Source organism: Trachurus japonicus, chromosome 13 (genome assembly GCF_045865225.1).
Source record: "Trachurus japonicus isolate A0001 chromosome 13, Traja_1.0".
Taxonomy (NCBI): domain Eukaryota; kingdom Metazoa; phylum Chordata; class Actinopteri; order Carangiformes; family Carangidae; genus Trachurus; species Trachurus japonicus.
In genome coordinates this window covers 36,897,611-36,923,560 of record NC_140919.1, presented here as the reverse complement: position 1 = coordinate 36,923,560, position 25,950 = coordinate 36,897,611, and the positions used below count along the sequence as shown (strand labels likewise).

The following is a 25,950-nucleotide window of genomic DNA, read 5'->3' as shown; positions in this document are numbered from 1 at the left end:
ATCACTTAATTTCTACAGATTTTTAGCGTTTCAAAAACTTTACTGTTTGGTGTTCTGCTCAAATTCATATAAGCAGAACAGAATCTTGTAATCAAGAGGGCTTGAACACAGGGCTTCAAGGTCAGATTTCATAATTATTTCACCACTCTTCCACCACGCTTGGTTTGATGCTCATTTGGGACTTAGTGGGCATTCAGACTGAAAACAACACAGGCCACCACACTGTCTTGCCAGAAGACGTCACATTGCATTGTGGTAAAAGTTGAGTCGGGTGCAGCTTTTCTTTTTTTTTTTGCTTGATGGCCCTATGTGAGACTGGCTTCATTCAAATGAATAAGCAGCTTTTTTCATGCAGGGCTAGTGTCGATCTAAACGTGCCCTCAGAACCAGGCCTCAATTAAACATAGGGATTACCACTCCCCTCTCTCTCTCTCTCTTGGTCTGGTTTAAATGAGGTCTCAATGAAGATGTGGCTAAGCTTAACCCTGGTATGATCCAGATTCCTGTCACACTTCCACTGATCAGTATACATCTCCTCGATTCCTCTCTTCTGTCCACCCTCCCCATCTGTAGGTTATACCTAACCACAGGCAATTTAGTCCAAATCATCAGATGGTTTGATGGTAACCTCAGACTGAGCCCTATTTCTTACCGACAACCTTGCAGTTTTTTCCTCCCACAATATGAAAACAGCTGTCACCCTCAAAAAGTTTTGGGATGATGAGTCGTCATAAATCATCTATCAAATGTATTGCTCATAATGGCAGCATTGTTTTCAACAGTAGGGTTTGTAAAAGTGTAAAACCACTGGTATCTACTTGTGGATACTGCTTGTTATTTCACACAGTGGCCAACTGGCCCTCAATCATCACAATCAATGATTTATTATCTCTAGCTGTGATTTTCTGCCAGCTGCAATGTCTTTGGAATAAACTCCTTCTTCTTTTATCTGCCCATCCACCCAATCACTTACAATACAGTACAACACTGTGCCATAGTTTCTTTGTAATTACCACTTTGTGCATGAGATGCAACCACAGGTTCCTCTTTTTTTTGAAGAAGAAGAAGGAATTCTCCCATTTTGAGAATAAGTGTAAATCCTTCTCTATTTTTCCTGCTATGGCTTCGCTCCTCCCTCCCTGTGTCAGGGTGTGTTGGACTACCTCCTGCTTATCAGTGCTGTCCCTCTTGGCTCCCCTTCCCTCCAGCCTTCCCCGAGGCCCTCTTTGCCTCCCTTTTTTTCTGGGTGAGTCCAGGGGGTCCCCGTAGGGTCTGTGTGAGCCTTGCTCAGCATTGCCACTCTGGGAATGGGTCCGTATCCAACTGGAATCACCACTGCTCTTGTTGCTCTGTGTTTTTTCTCCTCCCTCTCTAACATTCAGCCTCATTCTCTATAGGATCTTTGTCCGCCATCCTTATAGCTGCCAACCATTATTCTCTCTGAGAGTCTAATGCTTTTGATTGTCTGTTCAACTGCCTGTCTTCTTGTGTCCTTTTTTGAATTAATTTATCATTTTTTTAGACTAGACTCTCCTCCTCTAGGACATAACCATCTTTATCCTAATTTGCCAGACTTCAGGCTTCCCTGTCTTCTTAATGAGTTCCTCTATCAGTCCCCCCCCATTATCATTGCAGAACATATACCTGAGCCTGTGCGGGCAGTTTGCTGCCAACCACTGGCCGGCCAACATCTGGAAATTGCAGCTGCTGGAAGAGAATAAAACAGCCCAGAGTTTTGGTCCTGATCGTGAACCACTGTTAGTGGAGCATGAAAAGGCGAAAGAAACCACTGTAGATTTATTAGACTGTGAGTCTTTATCTGTTCGTGTGTAGTTAGGATGGAGAAAAATGTCACTGTAAATGAAGAGAAAGTCCACAGAAGTAGGAGAGACAGACCGACAGACACGCACACACACACACACACACACACACACACACACACACAGAGGATAGAGGATAGGGGGTGGAAAAACAAAAGAGGGGGTTCAAACTGGAGAGAAGATGTAAGTAAGTCAAAGAAATTATTGGCACAAGTCTGACAAAGATAGAGCACGTGCACATCAGAAAAGATGTTGACTGAGTGTTTGAAAAAAGTTGGGTTTAAGTTCGAGAGTGTGAGTGTGTCAGAGAGAGAGAGAGAGTGAGCAAGAGTGAGGGAGCATTGTCAAACAAAGAGAGTCCTGAGTCAGCAGCAGAGCAGTTTTCTCCCCAGGCAACTGGGCAGGGCTACTCCTCTCTCTCTCTCTTTCTCTCTCTCTCTCTCCCTCTCTCTCTCTCTCTCTTTCTCTTTTCCCACTTGCTTTACCCCTCCCTCCCTCTCATTACAAATCTGTGCTTCTGCGTGCTATTTCTTGCTCTCTGCTCTCTTCCTTTCTGTTCTCTCGCTGTAGTAAGGGTGCTCCCTTAAAGAGCACACGTTCTGGAAGGGGCAATTGGGGTCTGTCTCGCCCTTCGGAGCCGTCTTCCTCTCCTGTTTTCTGTCTTGCTTTCATGAGAATCATTTTACTGATTCTCTCTAACACTTTTCGATGAGGCTGCCAGCCCTCTTGAAGCCTAGTTTAGAGTGTGTGAACAGCATAAGACTGTAATGTGCAGCACATACATGTAGGCTTAATCTATCATCCCAAGGAGCTCATTAGTTTCCATAGTAGAATGCGAGAATAATGGTTTCTCCTTTGTGTTCTAGGTCCTTTGTGCAGAACAGGCTTTGGTTTTCTGTGTTGCTGAACTTATTCTGGCACACTCTGTGGAACAGTGTATACTAAGGTCCTTCTTGCAGATGATTGACCCCAATTTTTTTAGTGCAAGCGCTTGTGTGTTTGTGTGTGAGCCGGTGCCTGTGTGCGCAAAGTGGGTTAGAGTAAAAGGCACTTGTTGACATGGTATTACTTTTACACCTCTCTAGAGTTCGGCTTAAGGCTTGCCTTGTTGGAAACCAAAAAGGAGGGGAGCATGAAAAAGAGCTGAGAGAAGGGAGCAGTTGGAGGGGTGGGGGGCGGGGTGGTGTGGAACTGTCCAATATATCCTGTAAAGTTGGCCTAGGCAGTGAGGCTTGGAGTATTGGTCTCCATAAAAGACGGTGGTTTCTCTTTCCCTCAAGTCTCTCTCTCTCTCTCTCTCTCTGCTGTCGTCCCTCTCCCTTCTTTTCTTTACTTCGCCACCCCTCCGCCCCCCTCCCTCCCCCCACGACAGGAGTAAGCATATGACAGTGAGACAGTGCCCTGCCAGCCCCTCTGGCAGAGTCATCATTCTTAGCGCCACTAAATCACTACCTCTACTAGCTCGACAAACATGTCACACTCGCAGAGGGGGGGGGGGGGGGGGTAGACGAAAGAGGGATAAGATGGTAAAAGTAGTGAGGGTGATACTGGGTGACGAAGGCAAGGAGCAAAATGGAGGGCTTTCGGTTCTGCACGCAAATGAGCAAAAAGCGGAGCATGTGTTGAGCTGGGGTATCGCTGGGATCTTTCCTGCCAACCCTGAGTTCATTAAGGCCTGTTACTGAGGACAAGGGCTGGGCTGAAGGCAATCGACTAAGGTCCAGAAAAGGATGATTTGAAAGGGGTTTCATTTTGGCTGCACCCCAGGTCCCCCCCCCCCTCCTGTTGGCTTCCACATGGATCAGAATGGTGCTATGCCTTGACGTTGACTAATTTATTGACTGGCTCCTTCATTTAGTATAATTTGTTATATACTACATGTGCCTCTGCAGAGAATTAATGGTCTTGTCATCGCATATGCACTTAGCTTAATGTGTGTGTGTGTGTGTGTGTGTGTGTGTGTGTGTGTGTGTGTGTGTGTGTATGTATGTGTGTGTGTGTTTGGATGCCTGTGTTTATTTTAAGCCCAATGAAACCAGTATTCATGGGTACAGTGTATGTGATTATCGCACTACTACATGAAGAGTGAAGGATGAATTAAATCTGGTCTAGCTGTTATCAACAGGTATTACACTACTTATTGAAGAACAGTTTACAAGAGTTGTTTTGTCAGTGTTTCATAAAGTAAACCTCCTGTGCCTGCAGGGAAGTTGTCTCAGGTCATTGCCTAACTTCTTCAACCTGTGTGAAGGCCTTTAGATGAACTAAGTGATCTGTTATATTCTAGACCTGACATTAGTAGAGTAGTAGGTCCATTGGAGGGTAAAGGGTCTTATGTGTGGTGCCATTTGTACCATGCCAAAACACAGTCAACCCCCCCAAATTACCTGTGTGTGTATGTGTATGTGTGACTGTGCATGTGTGTATTTGCAAGCACATGTGTGCATAGTTGGTGCTAATAGAATTCTGCTGTCCAGCTCACAGCTGTGTCCTGCTGATGAGTCCCAGGAGGCCCCAGCATGTGTCTATGGTTACTGTGTTGAGGCTCCAGCATGAAACCATGTGTAGATCATTACTCTCTCTCTCTCTCTCCCTCTCTCTCTCGGTCGCTCGCTCACTATCTTCTAGTTTGTCTTGCCCCCCCCTCACTCACCCAACCCTCTCTCTCCCTCACTTCGTTTCCCCTCGCACTGCCAAAGCTCCAACTTGTGCCACTCCACACTCGTCCCAGGCTCAGCCTCTGTATCTCTTTAGCCGAGCCAAGTGGGTATTTCAATACCAGAGATTTGCAGTGCTCCTCTCACTGGCCTATATTTAGAAATGGGCTTATATGATAGTTATTGTGTGTTATTGCATAGTCAGGGAATGCAAATGGTTTATTGTGCAGCAGGCAGAGGAAACACTGTAAGTGCTGGCAAGCTCACTTAGTGTATATTGGATACTCTCTGCCAGTTGTAAATGTATACATGGTGTTGTGTTACAAAGAAATGAGATTCCATTTCTGTCTTATCTTGCACTCAATGTTGCATTATTTGTACTCCACATTTGCACGTATAATTGCAGTTGTTTCGCCAATCTACTAGCCAAGAAGACACCTTTTGGAGAAATAAAGCAGGGTTGATAGAAATGCAAGGTTGCTGTTGTAAAGTCAACTTTGTTTGACATGTGACTTCAACTATAATCCAGTGCTTGTTCAATTTGCAGTAATTTCTTGCGATCACAACCCCTCAAATCTCTCAAAGGCCTACTTCAGTGCATCACAGTTCAAAATTTGATTTAAAGACTTGAAGATAGCTGCATTTAGACCTGAGCCTTGTATCTCCTCCCTGATAATCTGTGAGTGTTGACTTTGTTTGCATAGCTGTGTGTGTCCAAGTGTTAATCTGTGTGATCACAGAAGCTTAGACTATACAGTACAACAGAACAGTAGAAAGCAGCGGCCTGGGTCTTAACTCAGTTTGATAGTGTGTAATTTGATACAAGAGGTTAAGCTTCATTATAGAGCACAGTGCTTTAGATGGTCCTCATTTTCCTCCCAAAGACCATCTTGATAATTTACCTTAGCACTCCTGTGATAAATCATTCATCTTAAGTTTGTGCTTATTGACTTGCTGTTCGTGTGTGCACGTGCACACACACAAACAGAGAGTGCTGTCTTGTAGCATAAGCATATTGATTATTTTCATAGAAACATACAATTAGCTGTCATAATATTGACTCCACTGTAAAACATGTGTACTCATTTACTGGTAGTTCAGTTCTTAGTAAGAACATCATCTCTAGAGGATGTGGTGATTTAGATCATGTAGGCCATTATAGGAGCCAATTCTCAGCCAGGGTAGTTCCCAGATATAGGTCTGATAGTCCTGGATGTAGGCCCACTATTCTTATAGTCAGTCCCATCCCCCGTGCAGGGGTCACTGCAGGCTGACATTTACAAGGCCTCCTAATCTGCTGAGAGATTGATGAACCCTCATCTAAAACCTCCTCCTTCTTCCTTCAGAGCGAATGGTTTTGTTTTTACTTGGAATCATGAACAATTTTTCATCTTTTAGAATTAGTTTGGGAATGGGTTTTGTCTTGAAGAGTGGATTTGTGTCATTATTTGCATACATGTACATACGCATGTCTCTATAACTAGATACTCACCTGTATGTCTAGTGTCCATTACACTCAGACACGTGTGTTGTGTTTATTATATGCAGGGAGTTAAACTCTGTACCTGCACTGCCAGGTCCTGTTCTGCACACAGACACACTGGCAAACTGAAGCCAGCTGGCTTTGCAGAGAGTCTGCCATCTGTTCTGATTTATGTAAGACTGTTAACCCTGGACTAGGTTGGCTCCCACTAGCCCACTAGCACAGAAACAAACTAACAGAGAAAGGAGCCCTCCTCTCACTGGTGTACAAAGTGTGCACACTAATTTAGGTATAAACAATGCTGGCAGTTTTGTGGCAATATCCATAATAATGAAATAGACTGTTTTTTTTAAACCACTTGGAGCAAGATTATTTTGCGTTAAAAACAGTTAAAACAATTAGATCAAGATGGTGACAAGGGTTAACCAGGGCTGAATGATATTGTGTAAAATATTATGTCACTATACTGAACATTACAACATAAAAATTGTTTTAAACATTTTCTAGATATAAGTAGTTTAAATTGTCAATAATTTCATTTTAAAGAAAGAATGGTCATTCACCATGCAGGTGTATTTATGAGGTAAAAAAAAAAAAAAACATAGTATAACCTGACCTGGACTGTTGATCATGTTTAATCCACTTATGCTATTTCATACACACAGTATGTCACATGTAGATAGTGGGTAACTGTTGTGTTTCCATTTCATTAGAGGTGGGTGACAGAATCAGTTTTTTACAGTAGAGATTAACACGTCACGTATAGAGTATGAACTATTGACGTCTGTGCAACATACTGTCATGTAACATGTAGAATTTGACTTACTGTATACTTGACAGTCATGTTCAAACATTGCTGCAGTGGAAAAGAGTGGAATTTGATATAGATAGAAAATTTAGTGGAATATAATATTTACTATATAATGTGCAGTCCTCAGGAATTTCCTGCAATGTAATTTCCTGCAAAGGATTAATAAAGTATCTTTAACTCTCATTATAGTTATGTGCTACATGTACATTTTGTTCATATTTAATATTTTATACCAAAGCTCCAGCAGTGCTGTAGCAGCATAAAATAGTACCATAAAATGCAGGATTTTAGTAGGGTCATGGACTCAGTTTGACCCATTAGCGCTAATGGCAATTACAAATTCTTGCTAGATGCTTGCTTCAATGTGACAGAAGTGCCAGGGATGAAGGGCTGGAAAAGCACAGAAAGTCTGCAAATCTCATGCCCCCCCCCCTTCTGATTAGTAAGTTGTTGACTTGCATTAGGGCTGGGGGGGCAGAGAGCGGTCAGGGCAGACATATTTAATGCTTGTGAAGTAATGGGGCTGAATCAGCAGATAGCTCCACTGGGAGCCATTAGTCCAGACATGTGTCATTAACCCTTTCCCTGGCCCGAGCTCCACCCCCGCCGACCCCCACACCCCTCAGCCCTGGCCATGAAGACCACAGCACTGTTTCAGGTGGTGCAGATAGAGAGAGAGGGGGAAGGGGTAGACCAATTGCACAGACACATACTTTCATTTTCTCCTTTGACTTTTCTTCTAATATTTTCCCTGCTCCAAGTCCTACGTTCTCCTGAATTACAGTAAGGGTGTTTGATGTGCTTCACGTCCATATTCTGTATATTAAATAGCCTACGCACCCTGTAGAATCCACAGGTGGATATCATAAGACGATATATATTGGCTGTGGTCTGCCTCATGTAAACTACAATGGATTTTAATGGTTTTCACAGTAGAAACACGATCAAATCTCAAAACGTCTCACTTCTGCAGCACAATGTGTGCAGCACAATGCAGTGGTCACCGGTGATCGATTCTGCGCAGACCTGGCTCATCTCGAACGAGCCTATTGAAACAAACCGCCTCAACTACTGCCTACTACACAGCAGCATGTACATTCTGTGCTTGCGCGAGATGCAGTAAGTCTCCTTAACATCAGGTGGCGCTAGTCTCGTGCCAGTAATCTGAAACATGAGAACAAGGAAATGACAGAACGGAAAAACCATAGAGATTAAAGACGAAGCACTCCACGTAGCCATGGCTTCCAGAATTATATTAAAAAGCGATGCAAAAACGAAATGTGGTTTGTCTCTGCGCCATCTCCGTTTCTCTGTCCCAGCTCCCACACACCGCGCTGATTCGTTAAGGCATGGCCAATCAGAATGGTTATAGCTAGCACACAGCCAATCAGAGTATCCAATGGCTCTAATCCTCCGACGTTCAACGCTCCCTCACTTCATATCGAATCGGGCCCGACGGCAACCGACGGCTTCCGCGTGTTCCCGATGGAAATATGTTCATGAATCTTATTCTTTATATGTGAATATTTTTTACTTATATATGGAATGAAACATATTTGTGTGTGCATTGAAAATGTATTTGTGTTTTGATTCACATATACGTATATAAATCCCCAAATACATTTGTGAATCTTCTTTTTTGCATATATTAATTTCTGTGTGCATTTATTCATTATGAGACTGTTCTAGCTTCATAGAAAAAAAACAGGGTAAAGTTGATCTTAAGTGTGTTGAAAGGAGCACATATAGAACAAAAGGCAGAGGGTGCCCGGCTTTAGCAACAAGTTTGGGTTATTACTTTGGGGGTTCTCGCTGTAAGAACCTCTTTGCCTTTGAGCTATTTTTTTTTTTACGTAACCTTTTTGCAGGCCTCCCCATGTTGGCTCCGGCTGCAGGGCAGCAATAGAGAGAGGGGGCAGGCCCATAACACCTGCCAGTCTTAATGGTAAACATATGTCGGGAAATGCAGAGAGAGTGAGGAGGAGGAAAGGAGGAGAGGGCAAGCGCACTCCTTAAAGAGGCTGTGTGTGTGTGTGTGTGTGTGTGTGTGTGTGTGTGTGTGTGTGTGTGTGTGTGTGTGTGTGTGTGTGTGTGTGTGTGTGTGTGTGTGTGTGTGTGTGTGTGTGTGTGTGTGTGTGTGTGTGTGTGTGTGTGTGTGTGTGTGTGTGTGTGTGTGTGTGTGTGTGTGTGTGTGTGTGTGTGTGTGTGTGTGTGTGTGTGTGCGTGTGTGTAAATGGCTGCATAGCTGTCGGTATGTCTGTGTAGGTTGCATACTGCAAGTCAGAGCATGTGGATCATCACTTAAACCAAAAGAAGAGATCCATACAGTATTACATCACTATGCAAATATGGTAAAGCCTGTCAAATGGTAGAACAGCATTATCATATTACAGTGTGTGGCACTGAAGCATCTCGCTGGGCTATTTCGTTTAGTTTAGTTAGTTAGCTTACTAACTAAGCACTCTGGGGTTTGTCACATTAACACATTTGCATATAGGATGCATCATGTATGGATACATAGCTTGGCGCTCAGATTGGTCATCATCAAGTGTTGCACTGTGTAGGCATGTTTCTGTCTGCATCACACCGTCTATCTACACTCACATGCACAGCCATGCGTTGCCTGTTGCTGTACGTACATCTGGTCTGTTTGTATAAGCTCATTGTAAGTTGAGGAAATTCCCCCCTCTCCCCCCTTTGGCTCAGTACTACATGTCATGTCTGCCACCTTCTCTCTGGCCACAAGGCTGCCCATTATGGACAGACAGGGCGCAGTGACCAGAGGACTCTAGCAGGATGAAGGCCTAGGCTCACCTTCCACGTGCCGCTTCCCCTCCTAAACCTTCAGGTGGCCTGTCTACACTCTCTGTGCTCAAATCTTGCATCTCCCTCCACTCTAGAGCCTCTTTCAGCTGCAATAAAACCAGTGACCAAATCTACTGCTACCGACTGATTCACCTGCTCCTGCTGCCTCCCCCTCTCTCAGTCTCTGCTGTCCTCTGAACAGTCCACTGTCATCCCCGCCACCTTCTTTTTTTTTTTTTTACAACCGGCATCACTTGCCAGTTTGCTGGCTGGCTTAATGGTGTGAAAACTCCAAAATGAGTATGCTGTTTTACAGGAATATTAAAAAGACACATTTTTATCGCTTCTCGCCATCTGATTGTGATATATATTTTGTTAGACAGCATCACTGCCATAAAACAGTCGTTTCTGTTTGACTTACAAACTAAAGAATTGATCATGAACAAAGGTTCAGCCTGTTGGGATCAAGCAAAGTGCACAAGCAGTAACATCTACAAAATGGTCACCATAACACACTTTTTTGTTTTTTTGTTTTTTTTTTACAGATTTTTTACAGATTTACAGAATGGAGAAGACAAGATAGTGTTTCTGCTGTTGATTTGTTATATCTACGTACCTCAGTGTACACAGGCCCTTAACCAATTTGTCTCAAATTCTTTTTCTGTCCTTCATTTTCATTGAAGAACTTCCTGCTGCCATTTTTCTCTTGAAGAGTTTCTTTTTCTGCGGCCAGCTGAAAATCCAAAGAAAGAAAGAAAGAAAGAAAATCTAAACTCTTCACCTGAAAGGAGAGAGGCACTAAATGAAAGAAAGGTTAGGATTCAGGAGGGAGAGATGCAGATATCCTGTATCTGAACGCTGCTCTGGAAAAGGTTTTCATGTCCCAGGTTTCTCCTCTGCTGCCCCAGTCCGTCCATCTCAAGAGAGCAATAGGAGTCCCCCCCGTGTCCCATAGTCAGACACTGGCTGACAGCTCTGACAAGCCAAGGGATTTTCACCTACCTCTTTTACACACATGCACACACACCTTCAACACAGACGTTGGACACACAAGAGAGGGAAATGTGAAGTTTCTTTTTTATTACACACACTTCTATTATCTTGGTGTGTTCTTTTCTTATTGTAATCCATTAACACACTTGCTGTGTATACAGTCTATCCATCTCATCTTTGTTTTCTCACATATACCCAGTAGTACATCCATGCAGACATTTATGCACACAAGACCTGCACAAAGACAACCCCCCCCCCCTTTCCAACACACACTCATATTCTCACTTTGCTGGCTTGCCGGCCGGCTCTAGAAGGAGTCAAATGGCTCAATGTGTTAAAAGCATTAGGTAAGCATGGATCCAGCAGTGTTCCTCGGGCCGATATCGTATGTCCTGCTTCATTACAATCTGGTGTATACATTCAGCTGCATCTTTGACCCTCCATCTATCCATCCCTCTCTCTTCAATCCCACCCCTTTTCCTTTTTCCCTGGGGTGCTTTAACACAGAGCGGGCCATCTCAAGATGTTAGCTGAAGAGAAGATGAGGTTTCTCATTATTGTTAACACTGGCCTAAGCTGCTTGACTGTGGAGCTTGTGCAAGCACATCCCTGCTCAGGCTTGGAAGAGAGAAAAATAATCATATAAAAATATGTTACATATCAATCTTGTATGTAATATAATATTTATTTAAAGAAAGCAGTATTGCTGTTAGATTTATAAGTAAGGAAGCCGAAATCATAGGGGAAAGGGAGGGAAAATAAGTTACATGGCAATTAATTTAACCTTTAACAACTGTCAGCATGACTGTACGGGTCTTGTTTTTTCTTGCAGCTATATTGGGTCCTGATATGACATTAACTGCTGGGAGGGTGGTGAAAACTAAAATCAGCTGAGCGGTGTGTGTATAAGGCCGACAGACAGACCAGGAGAGGCAGAGAGATCAAAGTAGCCGGCCTGTAACCTGTACCCTGCCGACTGTTACATCTAGCCCTGTCAAAGTCAACGGAGAGGAAATAACGCCACACCTCACATCCCGCAGCTGCGTGTGTATGAGGCAGTGAACACACTGAGGCCTTTTCTCCGAGCTTTACCGCAGCACTTGGCCTGTTGCACCACACTTGTCTCTCCATCCCAGGCGAGCAGGCAGCACTAGGCTAACATTAGCAATTTTTCTCCCTTCATAAGCAGTTTACAGTGTGAATGGATGTATTTGTTTGGAAGATCACAGTGTAGAAACCCCTAGCCCAGCTCAGATCAGTCAGCCACTTGCACCAAAAGGCAAAAGAGGGAGGAGGGAGTTTTAAGTTGACGGTGGATGTGGTTGTCGTGTGAGGAAAATCATCCTTTGTTATAACAGAAAGAGGCCTGGTGTCCACAGAGGGCAAATAATATTTGTATGAGACACAAACTTGTTTATAGCTTACTCTGCTAATCTAGCTGCTGCCTGTCCTCTTGAGACGCTCTGCAGGAAAAGGACAAATCGGAAAACTTTAATCTGCTGGCAGATCCAGACCGTCTCAACTGATTCATATTGAATCAGAGCACAAAAATTGCTGCTCTGTTGTGATACTACGCAGAAGACTTCGGGGACAGAAGTGTGGAAAGACAATAGCAGGCGAAGGGAAAAAGTACTGGAAACAGACAAAAAAAAATAAAAGTGCTACCCAGAGAGATGGGATACTTCAGGGAAACAGGGAAAGATGGAAGAGGTGTTCTTGTCTTAGATACCGTGAAGGGCTGCAGAGCTCTCAGATGTGTCTTTCACCATCACTGACAGAATCTGAATCATAGTGTGGCTGATGCAGCACAGCAGACAATGGGAAAAATCTGCCTATTACTTTAAGTCTGTTCGTCACTTTGGTCCTCTACATCTTTCTCCCCCTCCTTCTCAGGCCCTTAAACCTGTTCTTATAAAAAATAAGAGGGGAGAGGTCTTGTTAATCAGCTTTTGGCTTCAGGTTGGGGGCTCATGTGTAAACCCTCCCTTTCCTCCCTGTACCCCTGCCCTCCGCGTATGTAATAGATGAGGATAGCAGAGTGTATGTTTACGAGCGCGAGTGCTGGACTTGGCAGGGCTGAGCACTCCTTCAGTGTCTCGCAGTTCTCACAGGTCATCACAGCTCAATGACTGACTGACTGGGCCCCTGTCTTTTTAGCAGAGTTTACATTATGTGCACACACATACACATTTACACATTCAGTCACACGCTTTGTAATGCTTCTCCTCTCTTCTTCTCATTGTTTCTAGTTCCTAAGCCTCCTCCCTCCCTGGGTAATTGTTTAAGATTGTAGATAAAGATCTGTAGCCATTAACCATATTGTTCTCTCTCTCCTTACTCTTCTCTTTTGATCCAGTGGTCCTATGCATTGGAGAAGCCCAACACAGGCAGTGTGTTCACCTTGGCCTGGTCTGCAGACGGCACCCAGCTGGCTGGGGCCTGTGGCAATGGGCATGTCATCTTTGCCCATGTGGTGGAGCAGCACTGGGAGTGGAAGAACTTTGTGATCACCCTCACCAAGAAGAGAACCATGCAGGTAGAAAGAGACAGACACACACTGTACATTTAAGTAGCAGCTCTTTTTGAACCATCAACATTGAAGAAAGTCACCTTAGTCTTTCATTGTTTAGTTTGAGTTTACCTTTTGTTTATATACTGTATATATTTTTGAGTTTTTTTTCCCCTTTATTTGACAGTATAGTTGAGAGAGACAAGAAATAGGGAGGCAGAGAAAGGCGGAATGACATGCAGTAAAGGATCGCCCGATACAGGATTTGAACTGGGGCCGACTTCCTGCTCAAACCACTGCCCCAAATGGTGCCCACAGTAATAGTTTACTTGACGGAACAAAATATAAAAATGTGATTTGATACAAAGCAATACCAAAAAACCAACGGGACAGTTATGTGCGGATACTAAATAATAATGCTGGCAGTGTGTCTTGATCCCTGGTCTGCCCTAACAGTTAAAGTTATGGATAGTTTACAGATTTCCAAACAAAGATGACTGAAAAAAGGAAATAAAGTTTCACCAGACATTAAAGGGGAACTATGCACGTCCGCTCGCTTTTCCGCTGTTTTGGTTACGCATGTGCATCTGTTTACAACAAAGCCGGCGAAAAATCAATAAAGGGAGCAGTGGATAACGTTACATAACATATACGATGTTACGACGTGTGTGTTTGTGTAGTTTTAACCATCATAAACAAAAGATTAGGGGTTACAGAGCGCGTTTGTGTTGTGGGGTGCAGAGACGAGAGCTGGGACACCGGGGCAGCAACCGAGTAACTACACTGATGTTGCAAGGTTGGTTTTCAGCCATGAGACGCCAGGTGAAGGCAGAGAGCCTCCGTTGTCACTCGTAACAAGTCACAAGTTATGTATAGTATATAGTATATAGTAGTATAGTAGTTAACTATCACAATTACTCCGGAGCTTTTTAATTAAGGTAAAAATGTAGCATAACAATGGGAGAAATCCTGCTTAGTTCCTCTTTAACAGAGACAAGTTTTGTTAATCAACAAAAACTAAATAGGTACTACTGCAACGCCATAGTCAGATTGTGAAGAGATGAGTGAGTATGCCATGTAGAAAAGCAAATGCTTTCCAGGCCTTGGCTGGTTGTGTAGTAGGACCCTCCCTGTGTGCCAGTGTGCAGCCCTGCAATGACAATGACCAGCCTGTCTAGCTGCCTCCCTTGCTCCAGCATTCTCTACTGTTTAAACTCGTGCTAACCACAAGGTAGTGTTTAAATGTGGTCAACACACCCTAATGTACATATACACACACACACTTGTATACTTTCAGTCATGGATACACACGCACACCTACAGAAACAAGGTCATGCACATGCATGTGTACCAACACACGTGTACTCATTTGCCATACACATCCTTACCAAGTGCAGTTTGCGTAAACCAAACAAAGTTGGGTCATCAACCATTTATTTTCAGCCTCGCAGGCGCTTTTCTGTCTCCCTCCTCCCCCCTCTCGTCCTCGCAGTCTGTTTTAAAAGTGCACATCTGCCAGTGGTTTGTGAATCAGCCAGCTAAATTTACCACCTTGCGGTCAAATGTTTTTTATTCCTGGTTGTGTTGCATGTAAATTTGGCATGCTAGAGGGAGCAGAGGAGGAAGATTTGTAAAGCTGTAAAAATAACCCCACCTTTCACCTGGTGCTGGAAAAGGCCCTTTCATTCATTTACAGAGAGAGAGCTGGAAGGAAGTATTTATCTATGCAGGTGAAAATATGAGCACCAGCCACTGCTCACACACACTTCAAACAGTAAAAACGTCTTTCTCGGACCACAGTTACCCTACGTATACTCGGACATACTGTAGACTGTTTCCTGTGTATATTACGGATAAATACACTCCACTCTGTACGTGAGTGTTTCTCATTTGTTGCCTGAGTAAGCGTTTGCTCAGTCGTATAAACTTTATGCCTGCTCAGTAATTTCTGAGCACCCGATTCATCCCTACTTTTTTGTTTTTATTAATTCATCTTTTTTGCCCCTTTTTCCTTTTTTCTTCCTTTTTCTCAGGTGAGGAATGTGACAAACGACGCAGTGGACGTATTGGAGTTCAGAGATCGAGTCATCAAAGCCTCACTGGCATATGGTCACCTTGTGGTTGCCACTTCCCTCCAGTGCTATGTCTACAAGTCAGTAGCCCACTCCTCTTTTACTCGTCTCCTCTGGTCCTTCTCATCTCCCATGCACACAGGACTGACATGTCTTATCTAATGATCTTTTGGGGGCTTTACACAACACTTGCTCATCTTTTACATTTATTGACCAGATCCTGCTGATTAAGTCTTGAGCTGAGTAAAATAAAATGTTTTAAATCTGTATAGTCAGATAAGTCTTTGAAAAATAGGGGGGAAAAGTCCCTGGTGGGGAAAAAACATAACATATCCTATTAAGTGCCGGTTCTTACCAAGCTGCTATTATCAAATGACTTCTTTGCATGTTTTGAAGACGTTTTGGTAATTTAAGTGGTAATTTCTACTTTTACACATGGCAAGAACAGACACAACCTCTATAGTTTCTACAGATGGCAAGAGGATTATACAAGTCTGTGGAAAATCTCTGTCTTGGCTTTTTATTAATGTATATGAAATGAGTGTGTCAGTCCTTGTCTATTGCTATACTTTTCATACTCTGTCATTTCCATATTTTGTAGCTTATGAAATCTTTCAGTTATTATTTTCACTAATTTCCCTGTTTGTGTGTTTGTTTTTTGTTTTTTTAATGTTGCAGCTCAAGAAACTGGAATACTCCTCTCATCTTTGACCTGAAGGAGGGATCAGTTAGCCTCATCCTGCAAGCAGAGAAGTGAGTCTTTTTTCCAGGAGCAGTGCAACAAGTGAGAGAAAAGGCTGTTGGATCGGCTATCAGCTTCTCTAATGCCTCATTACTCAACACTGACCATTCATCAACCAGCCAACCGAGCATGCACACAAACGCATACACACATGCACACACACAGCCACTGTGCTCTAGCTTAACCTGTCCTGTTATACAATAAGGCTGAGAGTGAAATCACCGGGGGAAATTAGATTTATATGGAGAAGCTTTTGTGCAATACTTAGGTGCAGTGTTGCTGACACTTAGCACAGAGCAAAATAGATTACTGACCACTCTGTAATCACAGATGAGTTGAGTGAGTCCTGCTTAGTAAGTTAATGCCATGTTAATTCATAATACATGTTTAAGTTACATGCCTGTGCCAGTTCATTAAAGATGATCAACTCATTCTTTTACTTTTAGCATTTCATCTATTTCATCTCCCTCCTTACTCTCTCTGTTCCCTCTTCATGCTATCCCACTGACCCACAAGAAAATAATATACAATGTACATACTCTACTCTCATCCATTGTATGCTGGTGCCCTCCCCACCCAGACACTTTCTGCTTGTGGATGGAGCAGGGTTGTGCACGTTCTCCTACGAGGGTCGTCTGATTTCCTCTCCAAAGTTCCCTGGCATGAGAGCTGACATCCTGAATGCTCAAGGTGTCTCACTTAGTAACGACACCATTGCCGTCCGAGACAAGAGTGATGAGAAAGGTGAGGGAACAGCTGTCACTGCTACAATGCAAAAAATAAAATTAAAAATGTAAATAATATAAAAATGTAGGGTGTACTCCCGCTTTTTTTTATTCTTGTTTTTCCCTTTTTCCTCACCAGTCATCCTTCTCTTTGATGCTCTGACTGGGAAAGCCCTTAGTGATGGGAAACCTCTGACCCACAAGGTAGGTAACTCTTTGGCTTCATAGAGTATTTTTAAGTCTTTCATCCTTTTTACAGAAACTGTGTTGTTGATACTGAGAACAGAAACACAATGGTGTCTTAACCATTGCAACTACAGGGTCATGTTACCCAGAGCTCCAGTTCGTTTGGTATTTGCGTTTTATAAAATATAGAAAACAATGACAAATGGCGGTATCTTAATTGACATCTCCAATCACTAACCTCTCCTGTTAACCAAAGGTTATGCCAACGCTGTTTTAATGGGACAATAGTACGTCCCTGGTTACACCCAAGAGTTTCATAGTGGAATTAACTGCTAAATCATTGGTGCTGTAAGTGTGACCTCACTATGTGGTTCATGTGACTAATATGCTAGCCTCTTTTAATTTAGAATACATGGTTCTTTTTCTCAAAGTTGGACTCCACCCAAAAGAAGACCGCAGATTTCCTCCACCTCCTCAACTCACTGACCATGCTGATTTGACTGAAATGAATTTATTCCAACATGATCTAAATCCTGAAGTGATCGGGTCCCAAAGTGACACTCTGTATCAAAAGAGTTTGGAGAGTTTTTTTTTTTTTTTTTTTGCATTTCCCAAGCCAAGAAAGTGTGTAAGCATCCCTAGCCAACTAGCATAGTGCTATTAACATATTCCCTAATTGATAGCATACTTTATAGGTTACTGGTTACATAGGGGAAAAAAACCTGACAATGAAGCATAAACTTCACCTTTGTGTGACTTTTGTGTGTCCGCATATGATTTGCATCCACATTGGACTAAATCAAAACCATCTTTCTCTAAAATATTGTACTATAACACTTGAGCTAGCCAGACCCAGCCTGCCCTGTAAGATTGATGCTACTCCTTATTTTCCATATCTCCTCCATGAATCACGAGGTGGGGATTTTTTTTTTTCCCCCTGCAACCTTTAAGCTATAGCTAACGGTAGTGGCTATTTTTTGCCCTTGATGATTCAACACATTTCATTGAAAGAGATCTAGTTGAAGGAAATGGTCTTTTTTTTGGATGTGTGTTAAAAATATACTAACATGTATCCAGAATGGGGAGAGACAATAAAGACTCGGGGAGAGAATGGGGGAAGGGCTTTGAGGTCAAACTAAGAGGGAAAGAGACAAAAAGAAGGAAAGAATTAGAAGAGAAGGAAAAGAAGTAGAGGTAGCAGTAGTTACTGTTTGTCAGCATGGCTTTGTCTGCCAGTACTCTGCAGCTCCAAGACACTGCAACAAGGCCAGCTGGCTCTGGCCAAACACACACACACACTTGCTGTCTCTCTGTCTCTTTCCCTCAAAAACACACGCACACTTGGCAAAAAGGCTGTTGGGTCACGGTACAAACCACTCTCCCCCTCTTCCTCTCTTTTCCTGATCTTTTGTCCTCCTTCATCATTCACTCCACTGTTCCCTCTTACCTTTGTTCTTGTGTGTGTGTCTGTATTTATATGCAGTTGGAGGTTGTGGAGATAGCTCTGGACCAGTGTGGCCCATCCACTGAAAGGAAGATCGCCCTCATTGACAAGAACCGTGACCTTTATTTGACCTCTGTGCGTCATCTTGGCCGAGAGCCCAAAATCTGCAAAATTGGTGAGAGGAGGAGAAGGGAACTCCCTTTACAAGATGTGTAGTGGCTCTTTTTTTTCTTTTTTTACACACACAGGTAAAGCTCACCCTGGATGAACCACACTGTTGCATGTGTTTTCTTCTATAGGAAGCATGGTTCACAGTATGGCATGGAATGATGATGCTAACGTCCTGTGTGGAATCCAGGACAACCAGTTCACCGTGTGGTACTACCCAAGTGCTGTCTTCACTGACAAGGAGCTGCTTCCAAAAACACTGTACATGAAGGACGGCAGGTAGACAGTCACTTTAATACTGGCATTTTAGCATTAAACAGCTGATACTGGGTTACTGTGACAGAAGTGGTGGGTCAGAGGCTGGACAGGACTACAAGCATCCAGTAGCACAGAGTGCAAATGTGCCCTGACAATATTCATGTGAGCTCGAAACAGTCGTGGCAGAGAAGCAGTAGGAAAAGATGTCAAGTAAGAGCGAAGAAGAGAGATAGAAGCAGCTTTTTTGCACCTTCCAGCTCATTCCCAGAGGTACAACACATAGTGCTTTAGGCACTGCTTTTTGCCAGCAGCTGTCAGACTGTACAATGCTTCTTGCCCAAAAGTCCTCAGTTTCAGCCAAGGCAGGAGGTGCTAAAACAGAGTGCCTGCACGTCTATACAGGCAAACCTAGACTTCTTTTGCATGTCTCTGCTGCACTAACCTGAGCATTTTGTTGCACAGTTTTGTTTTTTGATTTGTTCTCATGTTGTTCCATACATTTATTTTATTTTTTGACACTCTCTGTGCTTTTATAGCTTTCAGCTTTTAACTTTTACAGTTATTCTGAAAGATACTTATATTTCCTCTTAAATGTACCAGGTTTTGCAGTTATAAGTTGCATATGTTTATACCATCAATTTGTGTAGCTATTTTTAGGTTTTCTCTTGTTTTGTTTGGAATATATTGGCATTTCTGCAGCCCTGTTTGTTTCATGGGAGTTTGCTCTTATGCAACGTGCAAATGGGGAACACCTGAGCACAAGTGGCAAAAGCTAATAAATAAACAAATGTGCCTAAGTTGTTAGGATGTCTGTGATGGAAGGAAGGTTGGACTGCGTACAGTGCAAATTACAAAAGCAGCACTGTCAGTATGTTATTTAATCAATTCAGCCAAATTGTATATGTGGTGGGCTCCCACAAATTACTCCTTGTATTAGAAATTTGGCACACACATATGCACGCATATGCTAACTGGCATAAACTGCAAGGTCAATAAGCTGACTGTTGTGTTCTTAATTAGCACAATCCATCATCCTCTATATGTTATCACGTTAAATTTTGTTTTGGGGTATAACTTATATACTGTATGTGTGTTACTGAATGGTCAGTCTTTTTGCCACATGGGAGTTCTAACTATATAGGCAAGAGACTGTGTGTTTCTTACTGGGTTATTTGTGACACAAAACTGTGTGGATGTATTTAAATCAAACTGTCTAACTCTGATGTGTGTGTTTCTCCTCCTCTAAGCGAGTTCAGCCGTGCACCCCACATTCTGAACTTTGTTGGCACTAAGGTGACGTTGCGCCAAGGAGATGGTTCACTGGTGTACAGCAGCGTGCCTCCCTACCCAGCCCTGCTTCACGAATACAGCACCTCTGCACGCTGGGAGGATGCACTGCGCCTCTGCCGCTTCGCCAAGGTAAGTTATAAGTTCATCATGGTAATGTGTACTAATTGTACATACTCTAATATCATTATGCCATCTGGTCAGTCATGATGTTTGTGCTGTCATTTGAAGTGTTTTTTTTCCTAAATTATAGGTTCACAGTTTTCATGTATGTGAGATTTGCATATATACTGTATATACATACAGGTATACTTGAACTCAAGGGCTTTGTCACAGTCTAAATCCTGTGGTGTGTGTCATTCACACACATGTTATGTATAACAGAGAGAGAGAGAGTCTGAAATGAGGAGGTAGCAGACAGGTTTATGGGACCAGACCAGCAGGCTTTAATTAGCCTTCAATTAGCCTGGTGACACCATTTACCGGATTTAGCCCCCCTAGACGTCACCCATAAATACACACACCACTATATGCATCTGTAAACTGCACACTGAATGCAGTGGGACACTACGTCTTTACTTGGGCGATGATGCAATAACCACAACTCAGAAAAAATGGACGCTAGTAGCAAGAGGCGGGTGGGACGAACAGGATGGAGAGAGCGGCACTGGTTTTTCAGAGGTTTTTCCTCGACCCCTCCCCCCTCTACTTGTGGTAAAAGTTTGGTGGCAGGGCGGCTTTTCCCAGAATCACATTTGATATTGTCCGTAAACCCTCAGCTGATTGGATTCACGCTCACTTACAGGAATAAATAACATATATTGTTTTATATCATGTTTTAATTTAGCTGTGATACAACACAAACAGCAAGGGGGGATTTAAGGAGTCGGGTTTTTATATCAAGTTTGTCATTGTTATTTATTTTACAAAGGCGTGGTTTCCGAGTAGAGCTGTTTGTGATGGACATCGAGTAAAGGGGGAATTACAGAGCGGTGACTCTAGTGTGAAGTTTGCTCAACTGTCGGCCAATTGGTGGTTAAGGCTTCATTTTAATGGATGCAGCTGTACGGAATAAAGGGGTGACACATTTGTTTACATTCATTGATACTTTGTACTGCAAATGTCTATGTTTTTGTTTGCTTCTATGTCTTTCATGCATGTTTTCCTAATGGCTTGGAGCATGATTATAATGAGGTCTGCCAGGATACGGACAGGATGTAATGGGGACTATAAAGAAAGAAAAAAAACTATAAAAGCACCATCATATCCTGTCCCTCTGCACTCACACACACACACACCTCAAACTACTCTCTGCTATCCCCACTACACTTTGCTATAATCATCACAAAGCAGAACTATTTTGGATTCTTATTAAAACTTTTGGGAAAAATTAGAAAATATTTAAAGTCCTGCGAAACTAAACTAATTCCAGCAGATCTTCTCTTAGCTTTTTCCATTACTCTATCTCTGACCTGTATTTCTTAGCTTCTTGGTATTCTACAAGCATGAGGTTGAGGGATGTCAAGGCAATGTGTAGATGTATATGAACATACAAAAACGCTCCCGATGCTGGGATTGTTATTTAGAGATGCCTCTGTCCTCACCTCTACAGGACCAATTGTTGTGGGCCTGTCTCGCTGGTATGGCAATGGCAAACAGGGAGCTGACCACAGCAGAGATGGCCTATGCTGCCATTGGAGAGGTAAGAGAATTAGTTAACGGCCAATTCAGTTGTGTACAGTGTTTTATACAGGTAAACACACAATTGAATTCACTGAAAGTTCATTGATTCTGATTGTTTTTTTGTTTTTGTTTTTATCTGAACCTAACCATCTCCATCTCTTGTTTCAGTTACCCAGGGTGCAGTACATCAACTTTATAAAGGAGCAGCCATCTAAGGAGTCGTCCTTGGCCCACATGCTCATGTTCAGCGGTCAGGGTGCGGAGGCCGAGGCCACTCTGTTACAAGCTGGTCTCATCTACCAGGCCATACAAGTCAACATTGACCTTTTCAACTGGGAAAGGTACAACACAGGGGTTTCTGTGTATGAAAGCACAATTCAAAGGAGAGGGGCAGTGCAAATCATTTTGGGATTAGGATTGGATTAGGTTTGAGAAGAGTTAAGATGAGGCTTGTTTGTCTATCAAAGATGGATGTGTATCTTGATGTTGTCATCTTGTGTCCAGGGCACTGGAGCTGGCAGTCAAACACAAGACGCACGTGGACACTGTGCTGGCATATAGGGAGAAGTTCCTACAGAAATTTGGCAGGAAGGAGACCAATAAAAGATTCCTGCAGTACTCTGACGGGGTATGTTCGAACAGCCTGTCTGCTGCACTGCATTCATTGATTTGAACTGCAATCGTGTCTTTTTAAATTTCCTTTCAATGGTTTTCAGCTCATCAGCTTTTTTATCATCTGTTTATGTGCTCTGAGCAACTCCAGAAGAAAAAAAAGTCTAAATTTCAAGGCACTCTGTGTAGACCCTCCAGCTCAACTAGTTTTTCTGCTGGCCAATCAAAAGAGCCTGTGGAGCTAAACCAAATATGGAAATGTTTAGTCTCACAGATTGCTCAGGTGAGGATTGGTTGTGCCTGAAAAAAAAGCTAATGTCTTCAGGATCAAGGGCCGGGGGGGGATTGAAACACCACACTATTCAGGTCTCCAGTGTACTCACAGTTTTATCATGCAATTCAAATAATCTAGCTGCTTTGCATCATCAGTCTTGTATGCATGATAACTAAATCTAATTGCTCGTCTAAACTCATTTCATCTCGTCCGTGTGTCTTTCTGCCAGGTTGAGGTGGACTGGGAGAAAATCCAGGCGAAGATAGAGATGGAGTTGTCAAAAGAACGAGAGAGAGCTGCTAATGCCTCTGTGAGGAGCAGCGTGGCCACTCGACGTTAATGACTCTCACCAAAACATCAGCTGTCATAGAAATCAATGCCCATGTGTTTTTGATTTCTTTTATATTTTTGATATTTAATCTACAATAAACGGTGGTAGAACTTTGGCCTCTGGATAAAAGAAAATCTGTTTTGGGGCTTCGTTGTCCACCATTAGTTACAAGGAGATAAACTTCAAATGTTTTTATTTGAAGGAAACATTTGGAGATGAGAAGATTAGTAAACCATGAAGAATATGACACTTAACTTCGACTCATGCAGTACAGTCTTTTGGCGTATGCTGTGTAATATAAAACATTTGAGAAACATTGCATTGCAGTTACTGTGGGTGGATGATTTGACTTGCGATAAGAATATCTGTGTCTCTCAGCAACAGCACCATTATGGCCTTTCTGTCATATCAGCTTCTCAGTGATTTCAGTGTGTCAGGTTCAGAGTTGAGTGTTATCTTTTTTCCATTTGTCAAAACTAACTTGGTATGTTCAGTCATTTACAAATGCACTGTATTGCTTTGCTTTGTCACTCATGTTCGACTCTGTGTTTTTATATGGATAGACATTTTTACAGTTTATATAATCCCAGAATGTCCTTTTGTAAACACTACAAAGAATGTCAGTTAATAAAACAGATGGAAATACCGTATATAGATTGAGTAAAATATCCTCGTTTACATTGCTCTGTATTTTTTGCGTTGCTTCTGGTTTTATACAAAGATCACGTTTTGTTTTTATTTTTTTTAGCTTTGCACATCAACCCAAAAGGTATTTCTGGGTGCATGTGTGTTTTACACTCCAATACAGTCCAGTGTGTGCTTCTCTTTGAGTTATTCTTATATTTCCTTTTCTGCTGAGGTGTGAAACCAACTGCTTGCCATGCAGCTCCACCCCCTGGTTGGCAGAGGGCCAGTGCATCAGCGGACCATTATAGCCTATCCATCTCCTCTAGTGGCCCAGGAGGGATGTCTCATGGCTCTCCAAAAACCAACTGCTAGACCATATCGCAATGATGTGGACAGATGCGGTAGAAAGGATTCGGCGTAATCCCTGAAACCGTGAGTGGCCACAGATGGTGAAACATAAGAGAAAACAGTAGATGTAGGAAAATCTATCAATGGGTTCATTCTCTCTTGCTGTTGCATTTTTTCCCCTGAACATTTAGCCACTTTTAGTCGAGGCCTCTCTCTGACTCACTGTCTTTCTCTTATTTTACCACCCTCATCCAGGCCAGACAACATTCATCTATGAAAAGACTTATCAGCAGGGAGTCAGGTTTCATATGCATTATCGCTGAGAGTGGCCACACATTGAACATGAGGATTGAAATAAATTTGTGTTGTAGTCAGGCTCCCTTTTAAACTTTATAGTGTGTACTCACCAGGCCTCCTGTAATGGGAATAGATTCATCTGCGTTTTGGTCATGAAAACTAATTCATTTGACACTCTGTTAATTATATCTCATCAGTAAAACAAGAATAGTAAAGTAACAGTTTGACTGCAAATCATTGGACTTTTAGCTCTCTCTGATATTTTTTAAATTTGAAACTAGAAAACACCAAACAGATGCTACGTTTATTAAACTGCAGAGTTGTATACACATACAGTACTCAATGACTTGCAAGTTCTCATATCGTAAATTGATGGCCAGACAGTGAAGCTCCCCCAAAATACATTTCCCAGATGTAATCTAGAGCGTATGAGTAGGATAATGTTTATTGATTTAACCTTTTTATAGTTGATCTGTTTTTTGGTCCAGTGAGCAATATTAGTAACTGTATCACTGACGCACATTCTAGTGTTAGTTACACCAAATCCATTTTATGTGTGTGTGTGTGTGTGTGTGTGTGTGTGTGTGTAGTGTGCATTTCTTCTTGTGTTTGTCTTTGTACCTGATAGTTTCTTTTGTCTGTAACTCGGTATACGCTTGTGCACATAGCTTCAGTGTATGTTAGAATCTGAAATACTATGTGCATTGAGGGGGAAAAAACTACTGCAGTATCCTCTCTGCTGGCAGGGGATGCCCCGGCTTTATATTATCTGATTAATTTTTAATGCTGGGAAATGTAGCAGACTGGTTTTGCCGTCTGCTCTGCTCTGCTCTCAGATTCACTGTTGCAGCCTATGGGAGCTGGTTCACAGTGAGCTACAATGACTATTGCGGAGAGAGTGAAATGCAACATTCACACCTCTAATGGTTTGAGTAGCTCTCATACATGGCTTCAAGCATCTAAGGGTCACATACTCCACCTCATATACCCATCAGTGGGTTTTAAGCATGGATTTAATGCTTTTAAGTGCAAACTCCACCCACCCACAAATTTCCCCCTGGAAAGGAAAGCCATCAGTGTTGGCTGTTGGCTCTGCCATCATGATCTGGCAGTATTATATTGCACAAGTCACCACAGTCACACTTAGACTTTTAGTGTCAGGAGCATTAGAGAAGCTTGAGGTCTATAATTGTAAAGTCTAGCTTTGTTGCTTTGGCAACAGCGTTTTCCATATTTTGATGGATAAACATTGAACAGAAATGGAAGTTGTCTTTATTGTGGTGAATTAGGAAGGTTTGATGTTCTTCCCACCTACTTATATTGTCAAAAGCAGTATGCATCGGCCTTTCTGTTGGCAAATAACCACCCTGGAGCTTCTCTGATACACCAGTTTGGTGTATTTGATGAGGTCACTGAGTGTTATGCACCATTAAAGAGGTTTGTAAAGTTTATATACTAATTACATTTCCTAGTCACATTTGGTGACTAAATTGGTTTGTTTGTTTACAATGAGTTCACTGTTTATCCATCTATAATCCATTAATCAGCTTTGTGTTTTGGGTGGTTGGTCAGACAAAACCACTCAAAGGACACCATCTGGGTATAGCTCTTGTGGACATTTTTCACTTTCCCCTGTCTTTTTATAGAACAAGATGATAACTGCCATGTTATTTGACAATGAAGGTAGCTGTTACTTGCATCACCGAAGGAGGCCCTCAGGAGGAGGGAGGCCAGTATTTCTGGCTGGAGAGAGAGGCACCGTTTGCCACACACCCCAGTCAATGCCAAAGTAAAGTAATGTCTAATGACAAAGGAGAC

At 42.5% G+C, this 25,950-nt stretch overlaps 1 protein-coding gene across 1 annotated transcript in view; it reads left to right on the top strand.

The window, feature by feature from the left end:
* Positions 1–23,514, top strand: part of ift80 (intraflagellar transport 80 homolog (Chlamydomonas)) — a 37,820-nt gene extending 14,306 nt beyond the window's left edge. The window contains exons 9-20 of the mRNA XM_085796345.1: positions 12,926–13,105; positions 15,112–15,230; positions 15,829–15,903; positions 16,473–16,636; positions 16,757–16,821; positions 18,287–18,422; positions 18,547–18,694; positions 19,921–20,092; positions 21,573–21,662; positions 21,812–21,984; positions 22,148–22,271; positions 22,759–23,514. Of these exons, the coding sequence (XP_085652471.1) occupies positions 12,926–13,105; positions 15,112–15,230; positions 15,829–15,903; positions 16,473–16,636; positions 16,757–16,821; positions 18,287–18,422; positions 18,547–18,694; positions 19,921–20,092; positions 21,573–21,662; positions 21,812–21,984; positions 22,148–22,271; positions 22,759–22,869 (1,557 nt within the window). The 3' untranslated portion in view covers positions 22,870–23,514. The remainder of the gene's footprint in view (positions 1–12,925; positions 13,106–15,111; positions 15,231–15,828; positions 15,904–16,472; positions 16,637–16,756; positions 16,822–18,286; positions 18,423–18,546; positions 18,695–19,920; positions 20,093–21,572; positions 21,663–21,811; positions 21,985–22,147; positions 22,272–22,758) is intronic.
* Positions 23,515–25,950: the final 2,436 nt, after the last annotated feature.